Here is a 26,028-nt window from a genome sequence, read left to right on the forward strand (position 1 = left end):
AATTAAAAAATAATAATTCCCATTCTTCTGTCTCCTAAGCCCCTGACAGCCATTGTTCTACTTTCTGGGTCTCTATGAAAGACGTAATTTGACTACTCTAGGTACCTCATATTTAAAAAAAATATGAATATAACATTTGAATATAAATTAAAGCTTTTTCCCCAGAGCTCTATAAATATGTCATATTACTTTATTTTGTCATGCTGAAACAGCTTCTTAAACAGAGATGAAAGACTGTGAAACCTCCCTGTTGGGCTATCCATACTATTATAATTTGGGCACTGATTTGATCATTGATTCTAGAATCTCTGTAACTATCCTCATCTAAGATTAAACATCTGTTCTTTTTCTTATTGGTTGTTTAATTTCTTTGGAGGCTGCTCTTTAGTTTTGCAGGTTAGAAATATTAGAAACACCTGGTCATTACTTATGAATAATAATTAATATTCATGATCAGCTTCATTTTTTCTTGTCTATAAGAACTGAAAGTATTGGAAGTGCTGGAATTGGAGTGCTCACTTATAGAGGTTTTACAAGAATTTAAGATGCATGTAAAACACTTAAGAATTCCTATCGTATAGCTGGTATGCATTCAAAAGTAGTGATTTTTTTTTAGTTATACATTTACTTGCTCTTTCAGTTATTGAATGCAGTAGACTGGCTGAAAAAGTATTTATTCCTAATAAGGCTGTATTTTAGCACCTGAATCCAACTTGCTAATAGTATTGGAAGGGTTATTCTGATTATTAAATCCCTTTAAAGGTGAACCACAAAATTCTAACTCACAAAATGGTCTTCTTAATCCATCTGAATTTACCTGGTTACTATTTCTTCTTGATTTGCTTTGTATTCTCCATATGGTAAAGCAGGATTCATTACTAAACATAACTCTTTTTTTTTTTTTTTTTTTTGAGCTAGAGTCTTGCTCTATTACAAGGCTGGAGTACAGTGGTGCAATCTCGGCTCACTGCAACCTCTGCCTCCCAGGTTCAAGAGATTCTCCTGCCTCAGGCTACCGAGTAGATGGGACTATAGGTGTGCGCCGCCACGCCCAGCTATTTTTTTTTTTTTGGATTTTTAGTAGAGATGGGGTTTCACCATGTTGTCCAGGATGGTCTTGATCTCCTGACCTTGTGATCCGCCTGCCTCAGCCTCCCAGAGTGCTGGGATTACAGGCGTGAGCTACCGTGCCCGGCTCATAACATATTAAAGTACCTGCACCAGGAGTGGGGTTTATGTTAGAGTTGGAAGAAAATAGAATGAATTAGAATCTCACATCATGATTTTTTTTTTTAATTATACTTTAAGTTCTAGGGTACATGTGCATAACGTGCAGGTTTGTTACATATGTATACTTGTGCCATGTTGGTGTGCTGCACCCATCAACTCGTCAGCACCCATCAATTCATCATTTATATCATGTATAACTCCCCAATGCAATCCTTCCCCCCTCCCCCCTCCCCATGATAGGCCCCAGTGTGTGATGTTCCCCTTCCCAAGTCCAAGTGATCTCATTGTTCATGATTCTTAAATTAGTATGTAAGATGGTGTGCCAGGGTAAAGCCACAATATCTTCTTAAAACTTATCTTTTCTTCATAATAAAAACAACAATTTTAAAATTATTTTGTAACCAGTCTGCCTTTTTAAAAATTTATTTTTGTGTACCCCCAGCTTCATTAAGGCATAATTAACAAAAACTATGTATATTTACAAAATACAACATGAGATTTTGGTTATACTTTGTGAAATGATTACATCAAGCTAGTTAATATATCTATCACCTCACATACTTAACCACTTAAAGGGTGCGAACATTTAAGATGTGTCTTAGCAATTTTCAAGTATATTCTACATTATTATTAACTCTGATCACCGTGCCATACAGTATATCTTCAGAACTTATTCACTCGTTCTAACTGAAACTTTGTACTTTTTAACCAACATCTCCCCATTTCCCACCTGTACTCCTAATCCCTGTTAACCACCAATCTACTCTCTGCTATGTTTGACTTTTTTAGATTCCACATGTAAGCAAGATCATGCAGTATCTCTCTTTCTCTGCCTGGTTTATTTCACTAAGCATAATGTACACCAGGTTCATCCATGTTGTAGCAAATGACAGGATTTTCTTCCTTTTCTGAAATTATTTTTTAAAATTTTTGTAGAGCCCGGGCCTCACTATGTTGCCCAGGCTTGTCTCAAACTGCTGGCCTTAAGCAGTCCTCCCGCCTCAGCTTCTGAAAGTGCTGGGATTATAGGCGTGAGCCACTGTGCCCAGCTGATTTTCTTCCTTTTTAAGAATGAATAGTATATCTATTTCTTTATTCATTCATACATTGATGGACACTTAGGTTGGCTTGAGGGAAGGGGTGACATGAGTAATGTAAAACTGTCTTTCCCTCCTTCTTCAAATATGTCTTTTCTTATTGCTGTGTTACACACAGATTCTATAATCTCTCACCATGTTTTCTTAGCTCTTATGAACATATTTTTTATTTTAATTTTTATTTTAAGTTACAAGGTACATGTGTAGGATGTGCAGGTTTGTTACGTAGGTAAACATATGCCATGGTGGTCTGCTGCATCACCTAGGTGTTAACCCATTTATACCAGAGGTTGCAAATTTTTTTTTTTTTTTGAAAAATCAGACTTTGGCAATGACCTTAAGCTGTAAGATATAAATAATTCCCACAAGCTTGGCGTTCCAGTAATGGAGCACCAGGCATAAATGGTTTGAGCTCAATATGCATTACCTATTTTTCCTAATGCTCCCCCTCCCCCACCCCACACCCTGAAAGGCCTCAGTGTGTGTTGTTCCTCTCCCTGTGTCCATATGTTCTCATTGTTCAGCTCCCACTTATAAGTGAGAATATGCGGTGTTTGCTTTTCTGTTCCTGCATTAGTTTGCTGAGGATAATGGCTTCTTGCTCCATCCATGTCCCTGCAAAGGACATGATTTCTTTCCTTTTAATGGCTGCATAGTATTCCAAGGTATACATGTACCACTTTTTCTTTATCCGGTCTATCATTGATGGGCATTTGGGTTGATTCCATGTCTTTGTTATTGTGAATAGTGCTGCAATGAACATACACATGCATGCATCTTTGTAATAGAATGATTTATATTTCTTTGTGTATATACCCAGTAATGGGATTGCTAGGACAAATGGTATTTCTGGTTCTGGATCTTTGAGGAATTGCCACACCATCTTCCACAATGGTTGAACTAATTCACATTCCCGCCAACAGTGTAAAAGCATTCCTGTTTCTCTTCATCCTCACCAGCATCTGTTGTTTCTTGACTTTTTAATAATTGTCATTCTGACTGACATGAGATGGTATCTCAATGTGGTTTTGATTTGCATTTTTCTAATGATCAGTGATGTTGAGCTTTTTTACATATGTTTCTTGGCCACATAAATGTCTTCTTTTGAGAAGTGTCTGCTCATATCCTTTCCCCACTTTTTAATGGGGTTGTTTGTTTTTTTCTTGTAAATTTGCTTAAGTTCCTTGTTGACTCTGGATATTAGACTTTTGTCAGATGGATAGATTGCAAAAATTTTTTCCCACTCTGTAGGTTGCTTCTTTGCCCTGATGATAGTTTCTTTTATTGCGCAGAAGCTCTTTAGTTTAATTAGATCCCATTTGTCAATTTTTGCTTTTGTTGCAGTTGCTTTTAACGATTTCATCATGAAATCTTTGCCAATGCCTATGAACTGAGTGGTATTGCCTAAATTTTCTTCTAGGGTTTTTATAATTTTGTGTTTTACATTTAAGTCTTTAATCCTTCTTGAGTTAATTTTTGTATAAGGTGTAAGGAAGGGGTCCAGTTTCAGTTTTCTGCATATGGCTAACCAGTTTTCCCACCACCATTTATTGAATAGGAAATCCTTTCTCCATTGCTTGTTTTTGTCAGGTTTGCTGAAGATCAGATGGTTGTAGATGTGTGGTCTTATTTCTGAATTCTCTATTCTGTTCCATTGGTTTATGCATCTGTTTTTATACCAGTATCATGCTGCTTTGGTTACTGTAACATTGTAATACAGTTTGAGGTCCAGTAGCATGATGCTTCCTGCCTTGTTCTTTTTGCTTAGGATTGACTTAGCTGTATGGGCTCTATTTTGGTTCCGTATGATTTCTTAAGTAGTTTTTTTCTAATTCTTTGAAGAATATCAGTAGTAGTTTAATGGGAATAGCATTGAATCTATAAATTACTTTGGGCAGTATGGCAATTTTCATGATACTCATTCTTATCCAGGAGCATGGAATATTTTCATTTGTGTTCTTTTTTATTTCCTTGTGCAGTGGTTTGTAGTTCTCCTAAAGATGCCTTTTACTTCCCTTATTAGCTGTATTCCTAGGTATTTTATTCTCTTTGTAGCAATTGTGAATGGGAGTTCATTCATAATTTGGCTCTCTGCTTGCCTGTTGTTGGTGTATAGGAATGCTTGTACGGCCGGGCGCGGTGGCTCAAGCCTGTAATCCCAGCACTTTGGGAGGCCGAGACGGGTGGATCACGAGGTCAGGAGATCGAGACCATCCTGGCTAATACGGTGAAACCTCGTCTTTACTAAAAAAAATACAAAAAACTAGCCGGGCGAGGTAGCCCCAGCTACTCGGGAGGCTGAGGCAGGAGAATGGCGTAAACCCGGGAGGCGGAGCTTGCAGTGAGCCGAGATCACACCACTGCACTCCAGCCTGGGTGAAAGAGTGAGACTCTGTCTCAAAAAAAAAAAAAAAAAGAGCCATCTTATTCACAATGGCTTGCTATAGGAATGCTTGTGACTTTTACACATTGATTTTATATCCTGAGACTTTGCTGGAATTGCTTATCAGCTTTAGAAGCTTTTGGGCTGAGACGATGGAGTTTTCTAGATACAGGATCATCTGCAAACAGAGACAATCTGAATTCCTCTCTCCCTATTTGAATACACTTTATTTCTTTTTCTTGTCTCATTTCCCTGGCCAGAACTTCAATACTGTGTTGAATAGGAGTGATGAAGAGAGGACATCCTTGTCTTGTGCCAGTTTTCAAGGGGAATGTTTCTAGCTTTTGCATATTCGGTATGATATTGGCTGTGGGTTTGTCATAAACAGCTTATTATTTTGGGGGATGCATAGGCAGCTGTATGAGTCTATGCATAGGAAGAGTACCCTGCAAGTTGCAGAGGCAAAAGTGATGTTAACCAGAGAAACTTTAAAAAAGAGTACAGAAGGTTCAAAGAATGCAATCTTGGATTTATCTTGGGGCTCATTTTTCTATTTCTGTTTCTAACACTACTTTGATTAGGGTAATCACTAAGTGCTATAATTAACAGGCCCACAGCTGTATAGTGACTCAAATACAACTGAAGATTAATTCTTGCACATGTAACAGTCAGAAGTTGATGAAGGCAAAATTTATCTGGAGAAAAGTCTCTGACACTGATTGGAAATAAGAATTTTTACTTCCTCCTACCTTTTTTCCCTGCCTCTGCTTCTCCTCCTCCTGCCCACAAACTCCCCAACTTTGGAAACTCAGTGGTGTTTCCAAACACCATATTTTTTACTATTTTTTGGCTGTTACTAATATCTGTATTATTTTGGATACTCCATAAGAAGTCATCATTGAAAAAAAGTTCCACTTCACTGCTCAACATGGTCCCTAAGGGAGGAATGTGTGTTCTATTTTAAAAGGTCAAAAAAATTAGCCAGGTACAGTGGTGTGCACCTGTAATCCCAGCTATTCGGGAGGCTGAGGCACGAGGTGAGAATCGCTTGAACCTGGGAGGTGGAGGTTGCAGTGAGCCAAGATCATGCCACTGGACTCCAGCCTGAGCAACAGACCCAGACTCTGCCTCAATAAAATAAAATAAAATAAATAAAATAAAATAAAATAGTATTACTGAAGTAATATAGATGAATTCATCCTTTATTATTTCTTGAATGTAATTTTGCACATTTAGCTCCTTACAAAAAAAATTGTTTGAAAATTATAGTGTTTAAATTAAACATTTTTCACAAACTCCATATTTACAAAGAACTTCTTTTACCGTAAAAATTTGTTACTTTATTTCCTTTATTCTTTGTTAACTCTAGAAATTTAGTATGGATCTCTAAAGTACTTAAAGTAATTTAGAAACTGAAATTCGGCATTTTCCCGAACATTTGGCATATATTGTTTCCATGTATTTCTGTTCAGCAATGTATTGTTCCTGAATTGATACTACTTGTGTTATTTATGTTTATTTTTATAAACACTGGATATGGCTTCATAGTCATTTTAGACATGTTTGAAACGGAATTAATTCTGTTGTGACTTCTGTTCATGTAGTCTCATTTTTTCTTTTTAACAGAGATATGACGGAAGTTGTACATATTAAAGATAGGAAGGAGGCAATTCATGAATTAAAATATTCACCAGATGGAACTTACCTTGCTGTTGGATGCAATGACAGCTCAGTTGATATTTATGGAGTTGCTCAGCGTTATAAAAAAGTTGGCGAGTGTTTGGGATCCCTTAGTTTCATCACTCATCTGGACTGGTCTTCAGACAGTAGATATTTGCAGACAAATGATGGAAATGGGAAAAGACTTTTTTATAGAATGCCAGGTAACAATTTCTAGCAAATTACAGATTTGTAGTGCCTATACAATATTTTAGAGTTTTACTAGAAGCAGATTTTAAGTTACATTTGACATAGGAAATCAAATAAGATCTGAGCTGATATTTCAGGCATTGTAGACTTTTCTGTAAGTCTGCCTTATTATATTGAAATCCTTTTGGTTTTTTTCCAACTTCATTGAGGTATAATTGACATTAAAAATTGTATATATTGATAATGTACAATGTAAAGTTTTGATATATACATTGTGAAACAATTTCCTCAATCAAGCTAAATGATGTATCGGTCACTTCACATAGTTACCATCTGTGTGTGTGTGTTGAGAACATTTAAGTTCCACTCTCTTAGCAAATTTCAGATACATCATACAGTAACAGCATTATTAACCATAGTCAACAAACTGTGTATTAGATCTTTTGAATTTATTCATCCTGTATAACTGAAACTTACTTCTCCTTATATCCACTCCCACCTGGCCCCCACCGACCTCTACCTCTCCCAGTCCTTGGCAACTACTACTCTAAATCCTTTGGTTCTTAATTAAAACTCCTTTGGCTGGAGGATCTAAAACAGATTCTCTTTTTATTGAATTCCATAGCATGATCATACTGTATGGTAAAGTACCACTATATCTTAGAGAGTCAAAATGCCATTTTTGTGGGTGGAACTAATTAAGTGAATATAATTACTGGAAATGTGTTACCAATAAATTATTTGTTTTTTGTGTTTATCTCAAATAAACTTTGCAGGCTGGGCATGGTGGCTCACGCCTGTAATCCCAGCACTTTGGGAGGCCACAGTGGACTGATAGCTTGAGCCCAGGAGTTTGAGACCAGCCTGGGTAACATGGCAAAACCCCACCTTTACTAAAAATACAAAAATTATCTGGGTGTGGTGGTATGCACTTGTAGTCCCAGCTATTTTGGGAGGTCGGGACGGGAGGGTCATTTGAGCTTGGGAGGATGAGGCTGCAGTGAGCCGTTATGTTGCTATTGCACTCCAGCTAGGCAACAGATCAAGAGGCTGTCTCAAAAAAATAAACAAATAAACTTTGCAAATATTAATAACTAACAAACTAACTTTGAAAAACAGAATTTCAACCAAAAATTTTAAAAGAGAGGAATAGGCTATGTGCAGTGACTCATGCTTGTAATCCTAGCACTTTGGGAGGCCGAGGCGGGAGGATCTCTAGAGCCCAGGAGTTTGAGAACAGTCAGGGAACATGGTGAGACCACATCTCTACCAAAAAGAAAAAAAAAAGAGCAGGGTGTGGTGGCATGCACTTGCAGTGGGAGGATCATTTCAGCTGGGAGTTCAAGGCTGCAGGGAGCCAAGATCATGCCAGTGAACTCCAGCCTGGGTGAAAGAGCAAGATCATGGCTCTAACTAAACAAATAAGTAAATAAATTAGCAAGTGAGTGAGTGCGTGAATGAATGAGATAAAAGCAGAATCATCGAAATATTACCTCTTAGTAATTTTTTTTTTGAGACAGAGTTTCGCTCTGTTGCCCAGGTTGGAGTGTAGTGGCATGTTCTCAGCTCACTACAGCATCTGCCTCCAGGGTTCAAGTGATTCTCCTGCCTCAGCCACCTGAGTAGCTGATATTACAGGTGCCCGCCACCATGCCCATCTAGTTTTTGTATTTTTAGTAGAGATGGGGTTTCACCATATTGGCCAGGCTGGTCTTGAACTCCTGACAGTGATCTGCCTGTCTCAGCCTCCCAAAGTGCTGGGATTACAGGTGTGAGCCACTGCACCCGGCCACCACATAGTACTTTATTTGTTGTGATGCTTAGGGAATTAGTCACTATCTTCCAAGAACCTATTACATAAAATAAGCTGCATAATTCAATGAATGCATCTCCCCAAAAGTTTTTCATTAACAGTCTACCTAATGTAAATATATTATCCTACGCTCATCCTTTCTTCTTGGTCTTTTCCAGTTCTCTCTTTTTTTCTCAACTATGTATCTTAGGCTTCTTTTTTAATACTTGATATGCCACTTTCTCATAGCTTTTACCTTTTTTTTAATAACTTACCCTGTTGTGACTAATCTGTATCATTTTTTAAATAGGATTCAGTTTTCTTCTCCACATAAGGGAACCTGCTAAGCTAAACATTCAAGGCAACGTGTGTCTCTGAATCAGTATAATTTTTGTAGTAGTTTTTTATAAATTTATTACATTTAGTTTTCTTTTAACCCCAACTTACCTACCTATTTATGTATTTTCCTCTAAGTGGGGTGAGACGATTCATTAAATTTTGGAATTTACTATGTTCTCAGTACAGTTTGGGCTTGAGAAAATCAAATGAAATAACTTCTTAAATTAAGACTCTGATTTATTTTTAGGGGGAAAAGAAGTGACAAGTACAGAAGAAATAAAAGGTGTTCATTGGGCTTCATGGACATGTGTTTCAGGCCTTGAAGTAAATGGAATTTGGCCCAAGTATTCAGATATCAACGATATAAATTCAGTAGATGGAAATTATATTGGCCAAGTTTTAGTTACAGCTGATGACTATGGAATTATAAAATTATTCCGATATCCATGTTTAAGAAAAGGTACCTTTTCTTTCAAAATATTGTTAAGTAAACTCTCTCTCACAGAAGACTTTTATGTTCTTGCAGAAAATTAGTCTTGAGATAAATTAAAGGATTTCACATTTTTAAAATTTACACAGATTGGTAAAGGGTTTAATTTTGCTAATTCAAAAATTATTGTCATATGCTACATTTATTTTGGTCATGAAGTTTTATTAGAAAATTCTTTTTGAATTCATATGTTATGAATGCATATGTTCTTTATGAATGCATATATTCTTTATGAATTCATATGTTGTTATGAATATCTTTCTTTTCAAAGAAACATTTTTCTTTTCACTTCCTGAATTCCTTCATAGAGTCAGACTATACAATGATGGTTGTGTGTGTATATATATATATATATATATATTTTTTTTTGAGACAGGGTCTCGCTCTGTCTGTTACCCAGGCTGGAGTGCAGTGGCGATCTCTGCTCACTTCAGCCTCCACCTCCTGTGTTCCATCAACCCTGCTGCCTCAGCCTCCCAGGTAACTGGGATGACAGGCATGCACCACCACACCCAGCTAATTTTTGTATTTTAAGTAGAGACAGGGTTTCACCGTGTTGGCCAGGCTGTGTCTTAAAGTCCTCACCTCAGGTGATCTCCCTGCGTCAGCCTCCCAAGGTACTATGATTACAGGCGTGAGCAGGGTCTGATGTGGTTTAGCTTTGTGTCCCCAGCCAAATCTCATTTTGAATTGTAATCTCTGGGTGTTAAGGGAGGAACCTGGTGGGAAGTGATTGGATTATGGGGGCAGTTTCCCCTATGCTGCTGTTGTGATAGTGAATGAATTCTCACGAGATCTGATGGTTTTATAAATGGTAGTTTTTCCTGTGATCTCACGCACTTCTCCTTCATGCCACCCTGTGAAGAAGTTGCCTTGCTTCCACTTCGCCTTCTACCATGATTGTTGTAAGTTTCCTGAGGCCTCCCCAGCCATGCTGAACTGCGAGTCAATTAAATCTCTTTCCTTGATAAATTACTCAGTCTTGGGCAGTTCTTTATAGCAGTTTGAAAATCGACTAATACAGGGTCTTATCATTTGGTTATTTTCTACATGTTTTATATTATCACCTCTTTTTCTTGGATCTCCTCTAAAATGATACAAATCATTCTGTTCATCAACCTGGGATAATTAAATAAAATGCTCTATTAGGTATCATTTATGTATTCTATGCCTATTTCATAAAGTATTTGAGTCAGCTCATAACAAGTCCATAAGTACTCAAGTAACTATACAAATAGAGAATCAGTATCAGGGGAAATATAAATAGAAGTACCATATTCAAACTAGATAAAGAAAATGACAGTAGTCAAACATCAAATTTAATTCTGAGCTTCGTGGAAACCAAAAATAAAGCAGGGCACAAATAGTTTTCATTCTACATTTTTTTAAAAAAAGCATACTTACTTCTCTAGCAAATCAAAGTTTCTTTGGAAAATTTTTGAGGAACTTTCCTGAGGTATGGGACTTTATATTAGATGTAGTGAATGTGTATTCCTAGAGCATCACCACCTATAGCAGATACAGTAGTGATTTTTCACCTGGCTTGTTGATACAAGCCGTTGGGCAAACATTAAAAATGTAGCTTAGTAAAGGTGATTTTTGGAAACAGCTAAAGTAGTTCGATTAAAATATATAATCTACTGATGTCAAACTTGAGGGCTTAATTTTTCCAGAAGCCCAGGCTGGTGTTTCTGTTGTGCCTCTAAGGTAAAGTGATGAGTTTAAGATATTGCCAGTTTGCCATGTTGTTGATTCCTGCCTGTGAGATGTCAGCTTCCTAGGTGCATGTGAAGATATTTCACTAAGTATGTTAATAAAGGTGTGTTAGTCTGTTTTCACACTGCTATAAAGAACTTCCTGAGACTGGGTAATTTATTTTTTAAGAAATGAGGTTTAATTGACTCATGGTTCCTCATGGCTTGGGAGGCCTCAGGAAACGTACAGTCATGGCAGAAGGTGAAGGGGAAGCAAGGCACGTCTTACATGGCAGTAGGCGAGAGAGTAGCAACAATGGGGGAACTGCTGAACACTTTTAAACCATCAGATCTCATGAGAACTCACTCACTGTCACGAGAACAGCATGGGGGAGCTGCCGCCATGATTCAGTCACCTCCCACCAGGTTCCTCCTTCAACACATGGGGATTACAATTCGAGATGAGATTTGGGTGGGACACAGAGCTAAACCATATCAAAAGGCTGGTTAAATCTCTAACAACAAAGTACCCTATTTCTGAGTCCCACCACATAGCCAGGACATGAGAGTCACCAGGCACAACAAATTTTAAGATGGTACTTGCTTGCTTATAAAGTGTGAGATTCAGTAAGAGTCATGATGATCTTACTCTTAGATGTTGCTCCTACTTAATTGTTTCACATACTGCCCTCTACGCAAAAACAAAAATGCTTTAATCTTCTGAGTTTTCTTAGTCATGTGAATAGGATTTATTGATTGTTTTCGTCATTTGCAAGAGAGAAGTTGGTATTATTGCACAGTAATTTTATTTCACTTATAAAATGTGTAGTAGTTCTTTGAACTGCTGTGTGAATATTTTACCAAAGCCTAAGAAAATTAGTCTTGTTTTAAGAGATTATTCACTCCTTCAAGGATATCAGTATAAATTGCTCCTCTTTTTTGTTTCCCTTTTGTTAGATTTTTTGTTGGTAATTTATTTTCTAGTAAGGATGATTTTTATTTCTAGGCACTTGTGAATCAGCTTGAGATTGTAGCTAGGTAAGTGGGAAAGACCGAATATGACTACTGCATTTTTATAATATTAATATAAGTATTTTAAGATTTTATGTTTTGCAGACCACTTGGGCCAAAAAAGATTATGTATGTTTTGAATTCATATAATTACATACCTTGAAGTTAGCAGTATTACTAGAAATATTCTCTTTCTTTTAGAGTAATTATTTAGTTGCATTGCTAGTCCAAGTTAAGGTTAGAAAAATGTAGCTGATGTATTAATGTATTTTATATATTTTATATATCCACTCAGGTAATATTCATTAGGTGACTTCTTAGAAGTGCAGCATTTACAAAATGTGGATTTTAAATAATAGAAGTAGTTTATGTTACAGAATCATTGTAATTGAAACAAAAAGATATGTGAATTTAGTGCAAAGAGAGAATGATCATATGAACCACATATACCCTACATTTACTGCACTCTAATTTCAGCCCAAAGCATTCCACCCCCTTCATATTTTTTTCTTCATTATCATCCTCTTTTTCTCTAGTTTCACCTGCTCCTGACCATAATCTCTGAAAGAATCCAGGACTCTTTCTAGGCAGCAGCATAGGGGCTGTGGTGGATGGTGAGCAGATCAGGGTCAGGGAGAATGGAAAGGTGAGGGCAGGGCGAGGGCATCACCTCCATCACTGTTAATAATGGCCAAGACCCTCTCTGTACTTCTTGTTGGCAAATGAAAATTTATATTTGGAGAAAATATCATTTAGATTCCAGGAAATTCATAGAAAAAACCAAATATCTAACAACAACAACAAAATTTATAACAGGGACTTATTCAGTGCTGTTTTCCATTTGTTGCATATAGCTTTAATGCCTTTTTTTCACTGCTGCAAAATATTGCGTTGTAAGTTTATGCTGCAATTTATGCATTTATTCACCTGTCATTGGACATTTGGGTCATTTTCCATCTTTTGATATTAAATGCAGGTTTCTTAAAGTAGTGAAATTTCTGGGTCATGGAGAATGTGAATGTTATAAGAAAATACCAAATTATTTTCCAAAGTGGTTATACAATTTTACAAAGCGTGTTGATTCAGCACTTGATATTGCTATGCTTTCTAACTTTTGCAAATCCAGTTTGTGTAAATGATGTCACATTGAGGTCTTAATTTCCATTTGTCTGACTACAAATGAGGTTAACCATCTTTTAAAATATGTTTTGGTCTTCTGTGTTTTCTTCTCTGTGAAACATGGGTTCATATCTCTTTCCTGTGTTTCTATTGGGTTATTTCTTTTATTGATCTGTAAGAATTACTTTATATACTCTTATAATACAAATGCTTTGTAATTTTTATAGTTTGCAAATATCTTTTCCCAGTTTGTGACTTGCCTTTTTGTTTTCTTAATGATGTGTTTTCTTGGCCAGTTCTTAATTTCAGTGTAGTTAAGTCTATTTCTCTTTCTTTTCTTATAGGTAGTGTAGTTTTGTATATTAAGAAATTGTTGCTTTTACTAGGGTCAGGAAGATATTTTCATATATTTATATATTCCCATATCTAGAAGTTTAATGTCATTAAAACATAGTTAAATGGAAAAAGTCTTTTGTCATATTGCTACAATATATTGAAAATATTTAGTTCATATTACCCTTGTGTGAAAATACACATTAAAACACATTAGGAAAGAAATGGAGTCATTGAAACACAAATATTTTACTATATTTCTTTATCCTTACCAAGAATTTTCATCTTCTAAATTAGGAAGCTTCTATGATCATTATAGCTTGTCTTGATAAATTTTTTCTCTGAGATATTCATCCTAATTGGTGATATACTGTTTAGGCCTTAACTATTCTTATTACTGAATCATTTTTCATCATAGTTGTCATAATCAAAAGTCACCTTGTGAGCATATAATCCAATTTACATTTTAAAATGCGGAAATGGAGTCCAAAAGAGGTTTGGTGGAATGCTCACACGTCTGTGCTATTAAATGGTCAAACTGATGCTCAAGCACTAGTCTTTTGATTTCAATTCTGATATTCTTTAAGCTACATCAAACTTTTGCCCTCTTCTTTGCATTATAGGGGTTGGAATCATGTTCATGCCCTCAGTTTCCTTCACTACTCTTTCCTCCATTACAGTCTAGCATTCCAACCCAAATGTCCAAGCAGAGCAAAAGGAAATGTAATCTTTCCTTTTCTGTTCTTTTTCTCTTTCTTCAAATATCTAATGAGTGTTTGCTATATACCAGGCACCAGGGATATATATTAAACAAGACACCACCACTCTCTTCAAAGAGCTTATAGTTTTAATGGAGGAGTGAACAAGTAAATAGTCTATTACATTTCAGTGTTATATAAGTATAATCACAAGGAGTAATCACAGAGAATTCTGGAAGCATGTAACTTGGTCTTGGTGAGTCAAGGTCACTTCATGAAAGATGTGATATCTAGGTTCACTTTTAAGATACTCATTTATCAGAACAAATTATTAAAAATTAAACTGGTTATTAAAAATTATTAATACAGTCCCATTGACTAAAAATAACTGGTTTCCCTTAGACTTATTTTACAACTTTCTTGTTTAGTTGCCTTGGTTTATCCAAGAGGGTCTTTGAAAAGTCTCAAAGAAAAGTTGGGAAGAGACTTACAGGATTATTTGTACCTCTCTCTATGACTCAGTGTAGTCAGAGTAGATGCTTTAACTCTTTAATTTTCCCTGACATAACAAATTAGTAGATCTTAGAACTTGGAATTTTATTTGTTTGAATTTCTTGCTTTAACTTTTAAGACTCTCTGATGTCTAAGAGTGCTTGAGGGTTGCATCAAAGGTAGTAGTAGTAGTCAAAGCTCTCTCGATAGGCAAGTAATGCATTCCTATATAAGAACCCTGACCTTATAGGATTTGCTGGGTTGAAATATGGGAAGTTAAATTAGTGACTGATGTTAAACTACATAAAAAATTTATTTCTAAAATAACAGTATTACTATTAAGCAGGAGTAAATTATAACTTTAGATGAGTTTTGATTCCATTTTATGTGTTAATTTTGATAGTTATCTTAATGACCAAGATGAAAGTTTTTCTCCAGAATTTTTTTGATGAGGCTTTGGCATCCTGATATACAAGTCTTCTATAACTTAATATAAAATGTTCAAAACAATATCAAAATGAAGCTAACCATCATTGTATCCTGTGTACTTTAACAAGAATATGTATATAATGCCACATACCAGGAGGAGGAGATAGAGAATATATTCTAAAAGTATATTCCTGTAGGATGTAGTGGCTCATGCCTGTAATCCCGACACTTTGGGAAGCTAAGGCAGGAGGATTGCTTGAGCCCAGGAACTGGAGACCAGCCTGGGCAACATAGCAAAACTCTGTCTCTGTCATAAATAAATAAATAAATAAATAAAATATATCCCCATTGCCACAGAGATTTTTAAGACGTTGCCACAGAGATTTTTAAGAAAATGAACCACAAAGTTAAATGATTCCTTTATTATTGGAGAAATTGGGTGTATACCACCTTAGCCAAATGATACAGCTTAACATCTCTAATGATAGAACTGACCGTATCCCCTGAAATGACATATCCAAAAGGATGTAACATTGCCCATACCCAAAACACATCACCTGAATCTAATCATGAGGAGGTGTTAGACAAAACCCAAATTGAAAGATATTTTTTAAAATATCTGGATTTTTAAAATGATTTTAAAGGACATTGTTGGAACAACTGGGCATATTTGACTTCGATTAATATGATGTATTACATTTGATTGGCTTTTTAATGTTGAACCAAACTTGCATTCCTGGCATAAATCTCATCTGATTATGTTGTTTAATCCTTTTTATATGTTGCTGAATTCAGTTTGCCTTGCTGAATTCAGTTTGCTATTATTTTGTTGATGACTTAAGTCTTAAAAGGATCCTCTAGCTGCTTGGGTTGAGAATAATGGGGGTAAGGTTGAGTTGATTAGTTCTTTGAATTTCACTTAAGCCCAAAGGTCTCAGGCCAAAACATTCAAATGTTTCAGTATGAAAACAGTTGATTCCCAGGTTTTTCTCAAAGTGGTAAGATAATGCCTCACAGCCTTTGTGGTTCCTTGTGAATCAGCAGGGGAGATATTTGCATTCCTTGATACAGATTCATTCATTTGTTCAATTTTTGAGTCAGCTTATTTCCCATTTGTTCATAATTCAGTTAATAGAAGGATGATACAGTGGTTCATGTATAAAAAATTGTTTGAAATGGTATTTTGTTTAGCATTCATTTATCAATTTAAAGATATATTTTTATTATAGGAGCCAAGTTTAGAAAATATATTGGCCATTCAGCTCACGTAACTAATGTCAGATGGTCACATGATTATCAGTGGGTTATTTCTATTGGTGGAGCAGATCACTCTGTCTTTCAGTGGAAATTTATTCCTGAAAGAAAACTGAAAGATGCTCTTCACATAGCACCCCAAGGTGAGTAGTATACATTACCTAAGCAATTTCCCTGTCAAATAATTCTTCAGTAACCCCCAAATAACAATTTTATGTTAAAATATAATCTAGCCTCATAAGCTAACAGTATAGTTTGTTATTAGTAGAAATTTCAGGTTAAAATATTAGTTCTATATGTTTAAAGTTAGATGTCATAGAGTGTGGAACACAAAGTAATTTTGATTGCATTTTAATCTATCAAATAGTGAAGAAACAGTTATATTAATAGCAAAACAAACATTGAATATATCCTCTGGGAGATGGGTATCTAGATTTTGTAAATGCTTTTATTGACCAAAATTATCTAATGTCAATTCATCTGTTGCATATAGTATTTTTAGCTATTTTTCATGTTAATTATAGGTTATATTCACTTATATTTGCACAGACATTTAAATTTGATGTAGCGGTCATTGGGGAGCCAGTGAAGGGATTTAAAGGAGCTATTGAGTTTGCAGTGAGTGGAGAGGAAGATAATCTGTAGTACAGTTTACTGACATCTGTGTCACTTGAATAGGTAATTTCATTTGATTGTTTTATGGCTTGTCTCCATGTCAACTGATGTAGCTCTTAATCATTAATTTTCCAGTGCTGTTTTGAAAATGAATCTTCTTTAAACAAGTAACATTTCATTTTAAAATATTACAGAAAGTCTGGCTGACTCTCATAGTGATGAATCAGATTCAGATCTGTCTGATGTTCCAGAGCTGGATTCTGAAATTGAACAAGAGACACAGCTCACCTACCATCGACAGGTAATTTTCCATATCACACAGTTTTTCTCTGAAAAGTCCAATTTCTTCTTTATCTTGCTCCCCGTTAATCATCTGTTGTTATCTTTTGTGTCTTTAATTTCCCAAGCAATGTATGATTATATTAGTTTTCCCACTGTCAGTGTTAAGAGTACACTTGTGTAAAATTTTTTTACATTAAATGGTTGGTATATTAAGTATGCTTGCCTTCTATTTGCCTATAGGATTTTGTCATAGTATACTCACATTTATTCCCTTAACAGTATTCTTTCGTGAAGTATAAAAATTTCCTGGAACACTAAATATCTGTTTGTCAGTGTGGTATGTAGAAAATGTGAATTTGCGGCCGGGCGCGGTGGCTCAAGCCTGTAATCCCAGCACTTTGGGAGGCCGAGACGGGTGGATCACGAGGTCAGGAGTTCGAGACCATCCTGGCTAACACGGTGAAACCTCGTCTCTACTAAAAATACAAAAAACTAGCCGGGCGAGGTGGCGGGCGCCTGTAGTCCCAGCTACTCAGGAGGCTGAGGCAGGAGAATGGCGTAAACCCGGGAGGCGGAGCTTGCAGATCCGTCCACTGCACTCCAGCCTGGGCGACAGAGCGAGACTCCATCTCAAAAAAAAAAAAAAAAGAAAAGAAAATGTGAATTTGCTTATTCTTTCCAAGGGAGTAAATTTCATGAATTACCTTTTCATTTAAGACTATTATTAAAAGTTGTTTTCAGACAATGTCTGAAAGTTATATTGAGAGTATATGAAAACCTTTATTAATATATATTCTAAGAATATTTCTACTTATGTACATTTTTTAAAGGTTTACAAAGAAGATCTACCTCAGCTTAAAGAACAATGCAAAGAGAAACAAAAAAGTACTACTTCTAAAAGAAGAGAGCGGGCTCCGGGAAATAGTATTCGATTACACTTTGTTCACGGGTATAAAACATCTTTCATTTATATGTTTGAATTTTGGTTCACACTTACTAGCTTAACATCTCTAATGATAGAACTGACTGTATCCCCTGAAATGACATATCTGAAAGTATACAGCATTGCCCATGGGGAAAACATATCACCTGAATCTAATCATAAGGAGACATTAGACAAAACCAAATTGAAAGATATTTTTAAAAATATCTGGATTTTTAAAATAATTATAAAGGACGCTGTTGGAACAACTGGGCATGTCTGCTTTGTAACTTTAAACAAGTCACTTAACCTCTCTGCTTCTTTTTTTGTGTCTGTGAAATGGAGATAATAGTACTGTTAGTCCATTTCACATTGCTATAAAGGAATACCTGAAGCTGGATAATTTATAAAGAAAAGAGGTTTATTTGGCTCAGTGTTCTGCAGGCTGTACAAGCAGGGCAGCAGCCTCTGCTCAGTTTCTGGTGAAGCCTCAAGAAGCTTTTACTCATGGTAGAAGGCAAAGGGGGAGCAGGTATGTTACGTAGTGAGAGAGAGAGCAAGAAAAAAGGGATCGAAAGGGAAAGGGGTTGCTGGACTCTTTAAGCAATCAGATCTTGTTTGAACAAATCAGGAGATGATAACTCACTCATCACCAAGGGGATGGCATAAAGCCATTCATGAGGGTTCTGCCCCCATGACCCAAACACTTCCCAGCAGGACACTTCCCAGTATCCCACACTGGGGATCACATTTCAACATGAGATTTGGACAGGACAAGTATCTGAATCGTATCAAGTACCCACCTTACAAGGTTCTGATAAGGAGTGAATAAGGCAATGCTAGTGGTGATTTACAATGTTGTGTGGCACATAATAAGCACTATGTAAGTGTTTATTAAATAAAAAAATAAATCTTATGAAAGTTTCATATTGATGGAAATGGACCTCTTTAAACAATTAAGTAAAATGTAAGAGATAATCATCTCCCCTTAATATGTCTAATTTGGAATGATATTGTAACTTCTTCTTGCATGAGCATTTTTGCCTAAATATTTTAATTTCACCAAAATACAGGTTCTGAATTCTCTTAGAACATCCGTCAAGACAGGTCTCACATTTCAGCCTGGCAGAAATAGATTTTCCAATCTGACTCTTGTCTACCTTTCAGCCAGCATTCATTTTCTTACCTGACTGATAATACTTATCAAGAATTTTAAAAAGGATTTATTAAGTAAAAGTATTTTTTCTCCAGTGTTAAAATGGTCAGTAGTTTTTATGCAGTTGTATTTTATGAATTGGGTTTCTTTGAAGTGCAAAGCAAGGTTGCTATAAATGGACTTATTTTGATCATTTAAGATTTGGCTACTTTGTCTTGGATGAATATAATATTTTTAAATTGTTGTTTAAACTTATTTTTGGAATATATGTTATATTAAGGTGTATAAAAGGGTACAGTTTGAAAATCTTTCTCCCACCTCTGCCCTCCCAGCCATCATTTCCCCTCTCTGCAGATAGTCACTATTACTTAGTTTCAGAAATACTTATACAACAATTACAAATATATATTCTTTTCTATACCTTTCGCTTATAAAAAGCAATTGTTTTATTTTATAGTATACAATTTTAATATTATATTTACGTAAATAGTAGTATACTATACATACTATTCTCTACCTTGTTTCTTTCACTCAGTATTATACCTTAGATTTAGCTATTTGCAGTCCGAGCAGTTCATAAAAGTTTATTGGATCAGAGGTGGTGGTATTTTTTAATTGTTCAGGCTGGGCATGGTGGCTTACACCTGTAATCCCAGCACTTTGGGAGGCCAAGGTGGGTGGAGCTGAGGAGTTCAAGACCAGCCTGGACAACATGGCAAAACCCCATCTCTACAAAAAATACAAAAATTAGCCAGGCACAGTGGCACGCAGCAGTAGTCCCAGCTACTTGGAGGGCTGAGGTGGGAGGATCCTTTGAGCCTAGGTGGTCAAGGTTGCAGGGAACTGTGATCACACCACTGCACTTCAGCCTGAGTGACAGAGCAAGACCCCATCTCTTTAAAAAAAAAAATTGTTTAGTGTCCTGTAAAACTGGAAATTGAATGATTCACTCAAAGGGTACCTACTTCTCCCCTGTATGTTCTGTATTGATCAGATAAAAGACCAAAATTAATTACATATGATTTGTTTTCTATATTAGTTACAGAGGTTATGACTGTCGAAGTAATCTGTTTTATACTCAAATTGGTGAAATTGTGTACCATGTGGCAGCAGTGGGTGTCATTTATAATCGACAGCAGAACACACAGCGTTTTTATCTGGGTCATGATGATGATATTCTCTGCCTAACTATTCATCCTTTGAAAGACTACGTGGCAACAGGCCAGGTAGGTTTGAAAGACTGACAGTGAGCCAGATAAGCTACACCTCTGTTTGAGTTTAAATAAATTAATCATATATCTCTTTTGTGTTCTAGGAAATGAAGAGTAAAGAATTCTTTAGAATGGGTTTTATTTTCAGATTATAAATAAAATTTACCCCAAACTTTTTTCCTACAGTTTTACTTAAAGTTTTTATTGTTTTAATTTGAATTATTTTAATTTAAATTTGGAACTCATAGCTCTGGCTTCTTTTTTCTGTCATGATATTAATTTTTTAAATTAGTGAGTAAAATTAAAGAAAACGTAAAGACTTGAAATCTGGTTTCTTTAGGTTGAGTTACCTAAAACCGTAAATAATTTAACAAATGTCCTGTCACAAACCAAAGGACTGTGTCTCTTTATTTTACAACCAGGATAATAATCTATTCAGGTTTACCAAAGTAGAAAGCACAAATATTGAAATAAAAAACCCTGAGAAAATCTTAACTGATACCTCTCAATATGGATATTCTTAGAGAAGGAAGGGAAGAAATGAAGTTTATAGATTCTTACTATATGTAAGTATTTTACTAGTTTATTGATGTATATTTATTTTATTCTCACCTCAACCTTGTGAGAGTAAAATGATTTCCTTCAGTCTACAAATGACGAGGTTCAGGTTTGGAGAAATTAAATAATTTGCTTAAGATCAATCAGCTAATAGGTAGTAAAGCCTAAAGCCTTCAGTCTGTCTGGCTTTAAACACTGTGTAAAGATACCTTTTAGCTAGGATATGTGGAAAAGGGGTTCAACTTGCAGCCTCCTATATAGCTTTCCTGAAAGGAGAGAAAACTCCTCCCTTTTTTCTTTCTCCCATTCTTCTTCCTTTCTTTGTGCCTCTCTTTACTTGCTCTTTCTCTCCTTCCTTTCCCTTTCCTTATTCCTTTCTTTCATTCACTCAGAAACATTCATCAAGCACATTCTGTGTAGCAAGAAATGTGCTAGGAATATAAAGATAAATAAGACAACTTCTTGCCATGGTGGAAACTCATATTCTGAGTTGTTATACAGTGTCCTAAATATAGATCAGAGAAGCTTCTCTGATCTATATTTATGACAATACTTTAGCACTATTGATGTTTTGGGGCAGGTAATTATTTGTTGTGGGAGGCTGACCTATGCATTGTACGATATTTAGCAGCATCCCTGGTCTCAACCCCTTAGTGTCAGTAACACCCACTTCTCTGAGTTGTGGCAACACAAAATATCTCCTGACAGTGCCCAGATGTCCCTTGGAAGGCAAAATCACCCTGTTTTTAAATGTAGAAATATGTACAAAGTCTTGTAGCAATGTAATGAAGAACTAATGATTAATTGTGTCCAGTAGAATCAAAGAAACCCTCGTAGAGATGATGACATTTGAGCTGAGTTGTTTACTTGGCAGAGGGGAAGTTGGGAAAAAGCATTTTAAGTGTATTATAAAAGGTAAAAGTAGGGCAAAAAAAAAAAAAAAAGCCCAGATTATTTAAAGAACTATACATAATCCACAGTGTTCAAATCTTAGAATGCATTATGGACATTAGTGGAGGAACTAATCAGGAGGGTAGGTAGAGGTTAAAACTACCTGGTTATCCCATATATTAACACAAACTGGGTCTTGGATGCACAGTTGTGTTTAATGTTTTATGATCTAGCCTTTCCAGTACAGGCACTTTCTGAGAAACCTTTGTCCTCATTTGGGGCATTTTCTTGTCAGGTTTTTGTGTTTGTTTTTGTGGGTATTTGCTTCATTCCACTTCTGAGTTTTCAGGTAGACAGATGTGATTAAAAACTCTGTTCTAAGGTGTTTATTGTAGTGGAGTAATGGGTTTGCAGTAATAAGTCATACTTTTCCACCGAAGGGGAGGGTTTGGGAATTGAGACTAGATAAAGTTAAGTCGTTGGAAGAATTCCTTGATTGGAAATTTAACCTTTGTGTTTTGATGCTCTGTTTCCTGGAAATAACTCAGGGATGCTGCTAGTTTGTCCATCTACTGCTTTGATTCCTTGGATCCCACCCATTCTTTCACTTTAAGAAAAAAAACAAATAATTGTTGCAGAGGTCTCTGTATTTTGCGGCTTCCCTTTTGTAAGAAGCACTTTTCCCAAATAAAACAATTTTGAAAAAAGCAATTTAGATGAAAAATCTAGAGAGTTTTGCCTTTTGGAGAATTAAATACAAAGAATAACCCCTTGTCAGGAACTGTAATCTTAAGTGGAAATGAAAGAATGTGAAAGAAACTTACGTGGAAAGTCGAGTAACATGACTAATTGTACTATAATTTAGAAATTTTGTTTAATTCAGCAAATACTTGTTGAGTGCTTCCTATTCAAAAGCATTAAATGTTGTGGGGGAAACACAAAGATAACTCGGACTGGCTGCCACTATCGGGAGCTCAGAATGTAGTACAAGAATTGGACAAGTTACTCTGTGTGTGTATGTGTATGTGTGGATATGTGTGTGTGTATATATATAATTCACTAAAAATACACTGATTTAGATGTCCTGTGGGCAACTCAGGTTCAATATGTCTAAAACGGAGGTAAATAGGATTAGTCTTCCCTTCCAAACCTGTTCATCCTTTTACGTTTCCTTCTTGGAACATAGTACTGTATTAACTTGGTTGCCTAAGCCTGGAAGTTAATCTTATTCTTCACTCCTAAAGCTAGTCAGTCCTCAAGTTGCACCCATTCTTTCACCTGAATATATATTTATTCTTTATCTTCAATATTCTTTTTATCTTTAATTTTTCCATACCTCTACTGACAATCAGTGCTTCACAATTTCTGAAACATTACTATAACCATTGGTCTCCTGCTTAAGTTTTTTCCTCTATCCATTTTCCCCATTCACTAGTAATCTTTCTAAAAGTCTTAAAATTCTTCCATGTTTATTAGTATTGATAGCTTGTAGGCTGTCTAAACAGCTGTCTAAATAGCCACAAGCTCTAAATGGTAAGGGATGAAAAGGGGAGGTTGGAGAGTGAGACTCGGTTAAATGCAATTCAAGGCATAACGTCAATGCAGAGTTGGAAGTTGACTCCCAATGCAATTAAAGGCTTTTAACCAAGTCTGACTCTCCAACTCCCCTTTTTATCTCTTACCATTTGCCTCTTTGTAAACTATTTTCTTGCCTTAGAATTTGTCCAACACGTATAATGCTATTTCACATCTTTTACTTAGTTCCTTCATCTTAGAAAACTCTTTCTCTTCACTTGTATTCAACCTTCCAACTTTATTTATTTATTTATTTATTTATTATACTTTAGGTTCTAGGGTACATGTGCATAACATGCAGGTTTGTTACATATGTATACTTGTGCCATGTTGGTGTGCTGCACCCATCAACTCATCAGCACCCATCAATTCATCATTTATATCAGGTATAACTCCCCAATGCAATCCCTCCCCCCTCCCCCCTCCCCATGATAAGCCCCAGTGTGTGATGTTCCCCTTCCCGAGTCCAAGTCATCTCATTGCTCAGTTCCCACCTATGAGTGAGAACATGCGGTGTTTGGTTTTCTCTTCTTGTGATAGTTTGCTAAGAATGATGGTTTCCAGCTGCATCCATGTCCCTACAAAGGACGCAAACTCATCCTTTTTTATGGCTGCATAGTATTCCATGGTGTATATGTGCCACATTTTCTTAATCCAGTCTGTCACAGATGGACATTTGGGTTGATTCCAAGTCTTTGCTATTGTGAATAGTGCCGCAAGAAACATACGTGTGCATGTGTCTTTGTAGTAGAATAATTTATAATCCTTTGGGTATATACCCAGTAGTGGGATGGCTGGGTCATATGGTACATCTAGTTCTAGATCCTTGAGGAATCGCCATACTGTTTTCCATAATGGTTGAACTAGTTTACAATCCCACCAACAGTGTAAAAGTGTTCCTATTTCTCCACATCCTCTCCAACACCTGTTGTTTCCTGATTTTTTAATGATTGCCATTCTAACTGGTGTGAGATGGTATCTCATTGTGGTTTTGATTTGCATTTCTCTGATGGTGAGTGATGATGAGCATTTTTTCGTGTGTCTGTTGGCTGTATGAATGTCTTCTTTTGAGAAATGTCTGTTCATATCCTTTCCCCACTTTTTGATGGGGTTGTTTGTTTTTTTCTTGTATATTTGTTTGAGTTAGTCAAAAGGACAAAGCTGGAGGCGTCACGCTACCTGACTTCAAACTATACTACAAGGCTACAGTAACCAAAACAGCATGGTACTGGTACCAAAACAGAGCTATAGACCAATGGAACAGAACAGAGTCCTCAGAAATAATACCACACATCTACAGCCGTCTGATCTTTGATAAACCTGAGAGAAACAAGAAATGGGGAAAGGATTCCCTATTTAATAAATGGTGCTGGGAAAATTGGCTAGCCATAAGTAGAAAGCTGAAACTGGATCCTTTCCTTACTCCTTATACGAAGATTAATTCAAGATGGATTAGAGACTTAAATGTTAGACCTAATACCATAAAAACCCTAGAAGAAAATCTAGGTAGTACCATTCAGGACATAGGCATGGGCAAGGACTTCATGTCTAAAACACCAAAAGCAACGGCAGCAAAAGCCAAAATTGACAAATGGGATCTAATTAAACTAAAGAGCTTCTGCACAGCAAAAGAAACTACCATCAGAGTGAACAGGCAACCTACAGAATGGAAGAAAATTTTTGCAATCTACTCGTCTGACAAAGGGCTAATATCCAGAATCTACAAAGAACTCTAACCTTCCAACTTTAATTTCTGCTCCTTTTAAGACTTAGGCTAAGCCTATCTGAGAACTCTCCCAACCTCTCCATTCTCCCCTTCATCCCTGAGTGAGATGCGCTAAGTGTACTTTAATAATACTCAATATTATACTAAATACTGGCTATACCTCATGGAATATGATATTTAAATCCAAGCTTTTCCACTTACTAGCTACTGGCAAATTACCTAACCCCTCTTTGCCTTCGTTTCTTCATCCTTTAAAATAAGGATATTATCTGTTCCTATCTTGTAGAGTTGTTGTGATTGGTACATGAGTCAATCTTTGTAAGGTGCTTATGGAACAGTTTCTGGCACATAAATCACTTCTCAGTGAATGTTAGTCATCATCATAATTTCCAGGTGAGATGTCCACTAGACAATTGAAAATGTAGGTCTTGAATTCAGAGGAAAAGTAACTGTTCGAGAGAAGGACTTGGGGAGGTATTTATTGTTTAACCACTGAAACTGTAGAAATGAGATACCTCAGGGCAAAAATGAAGAATGAGAAGACTGGAAAATTAAAGACCACCTTGGGAGAGGTTTGTATTTAAGTAACAGGTGAGGAAATTGAGAAGGAAACCCACTAGTAGGAGTCAAGGAAGCTGGGCACTGTGGCTCATGCCTGTAATCCTAGCAATTTCGAAAATTGAGGCAGCAGATCCCTTGAGCCCAGGAGTTCAAGGCCAGCTTGGGCACATAGTGAAACCCCATCTTTACAAAAAATACAAAAATTAGCTGGGCATGGTGGCTTACACCTGTAATCCCAGCACTTTGGGAGGCCAAGGTGGGTGGAGCTGAGGAGTTCAAGACCAGCCTGGACAACATGGCA

General features: G+C 36.2%; 1 protein-coding gene across 1 annotated transcript in view; it reads left to right on the top strand.

Moving 5' to 3' along the window:
* The window catches only part of EML5 (echinoderm microtubule associated protein like 5), a 200,798-nt gene that overhangs the window by 84,006 nt on the left and 90,764 nt on the right, over positions 1-26,028 (top strand). The window contains exons 10-15 of the mRNA XM_011949800.1: positions 6,337-6,593; positions 8,958-9,170; positions 16,206-16,373; positions 17,040-17,146; positions 17,958-18,076; positions 20,245-20,431. Coding sequence (XP_011805190.1) covers positions 6,337-6,593; positions 8,958-9,170; positions 16,206-16,373; positions 17,040-17,146; positions 17,958-18,076; positions 20,245-20,431 — 1,051 coding nt within the window. The remainder of the gene's footprint in view (positions 1-6,336; positions 6,594-8,957; positions 9,171-16,205; positions 16,374-17,039; positions 17,147-17,957; positions 18,077-20,244; positions 20,432-26,028) is intronic.

The sequence above is a fragment of the Colobus angolensis genome, unplaced genomic scaffold (assembly GCF_000951035.1).
Source record: "Colobus angolensis palliatus isolate OR3802 unplaced genomic scaffold, Cang.pa_1.0 Scaffold3, whole genome shotgun sequence".
NCBI lineage: Eukaryota > Metazoa > Chordata > Mammalia > Primates > Cercopithecidae > Colobus > Colobus angolensis.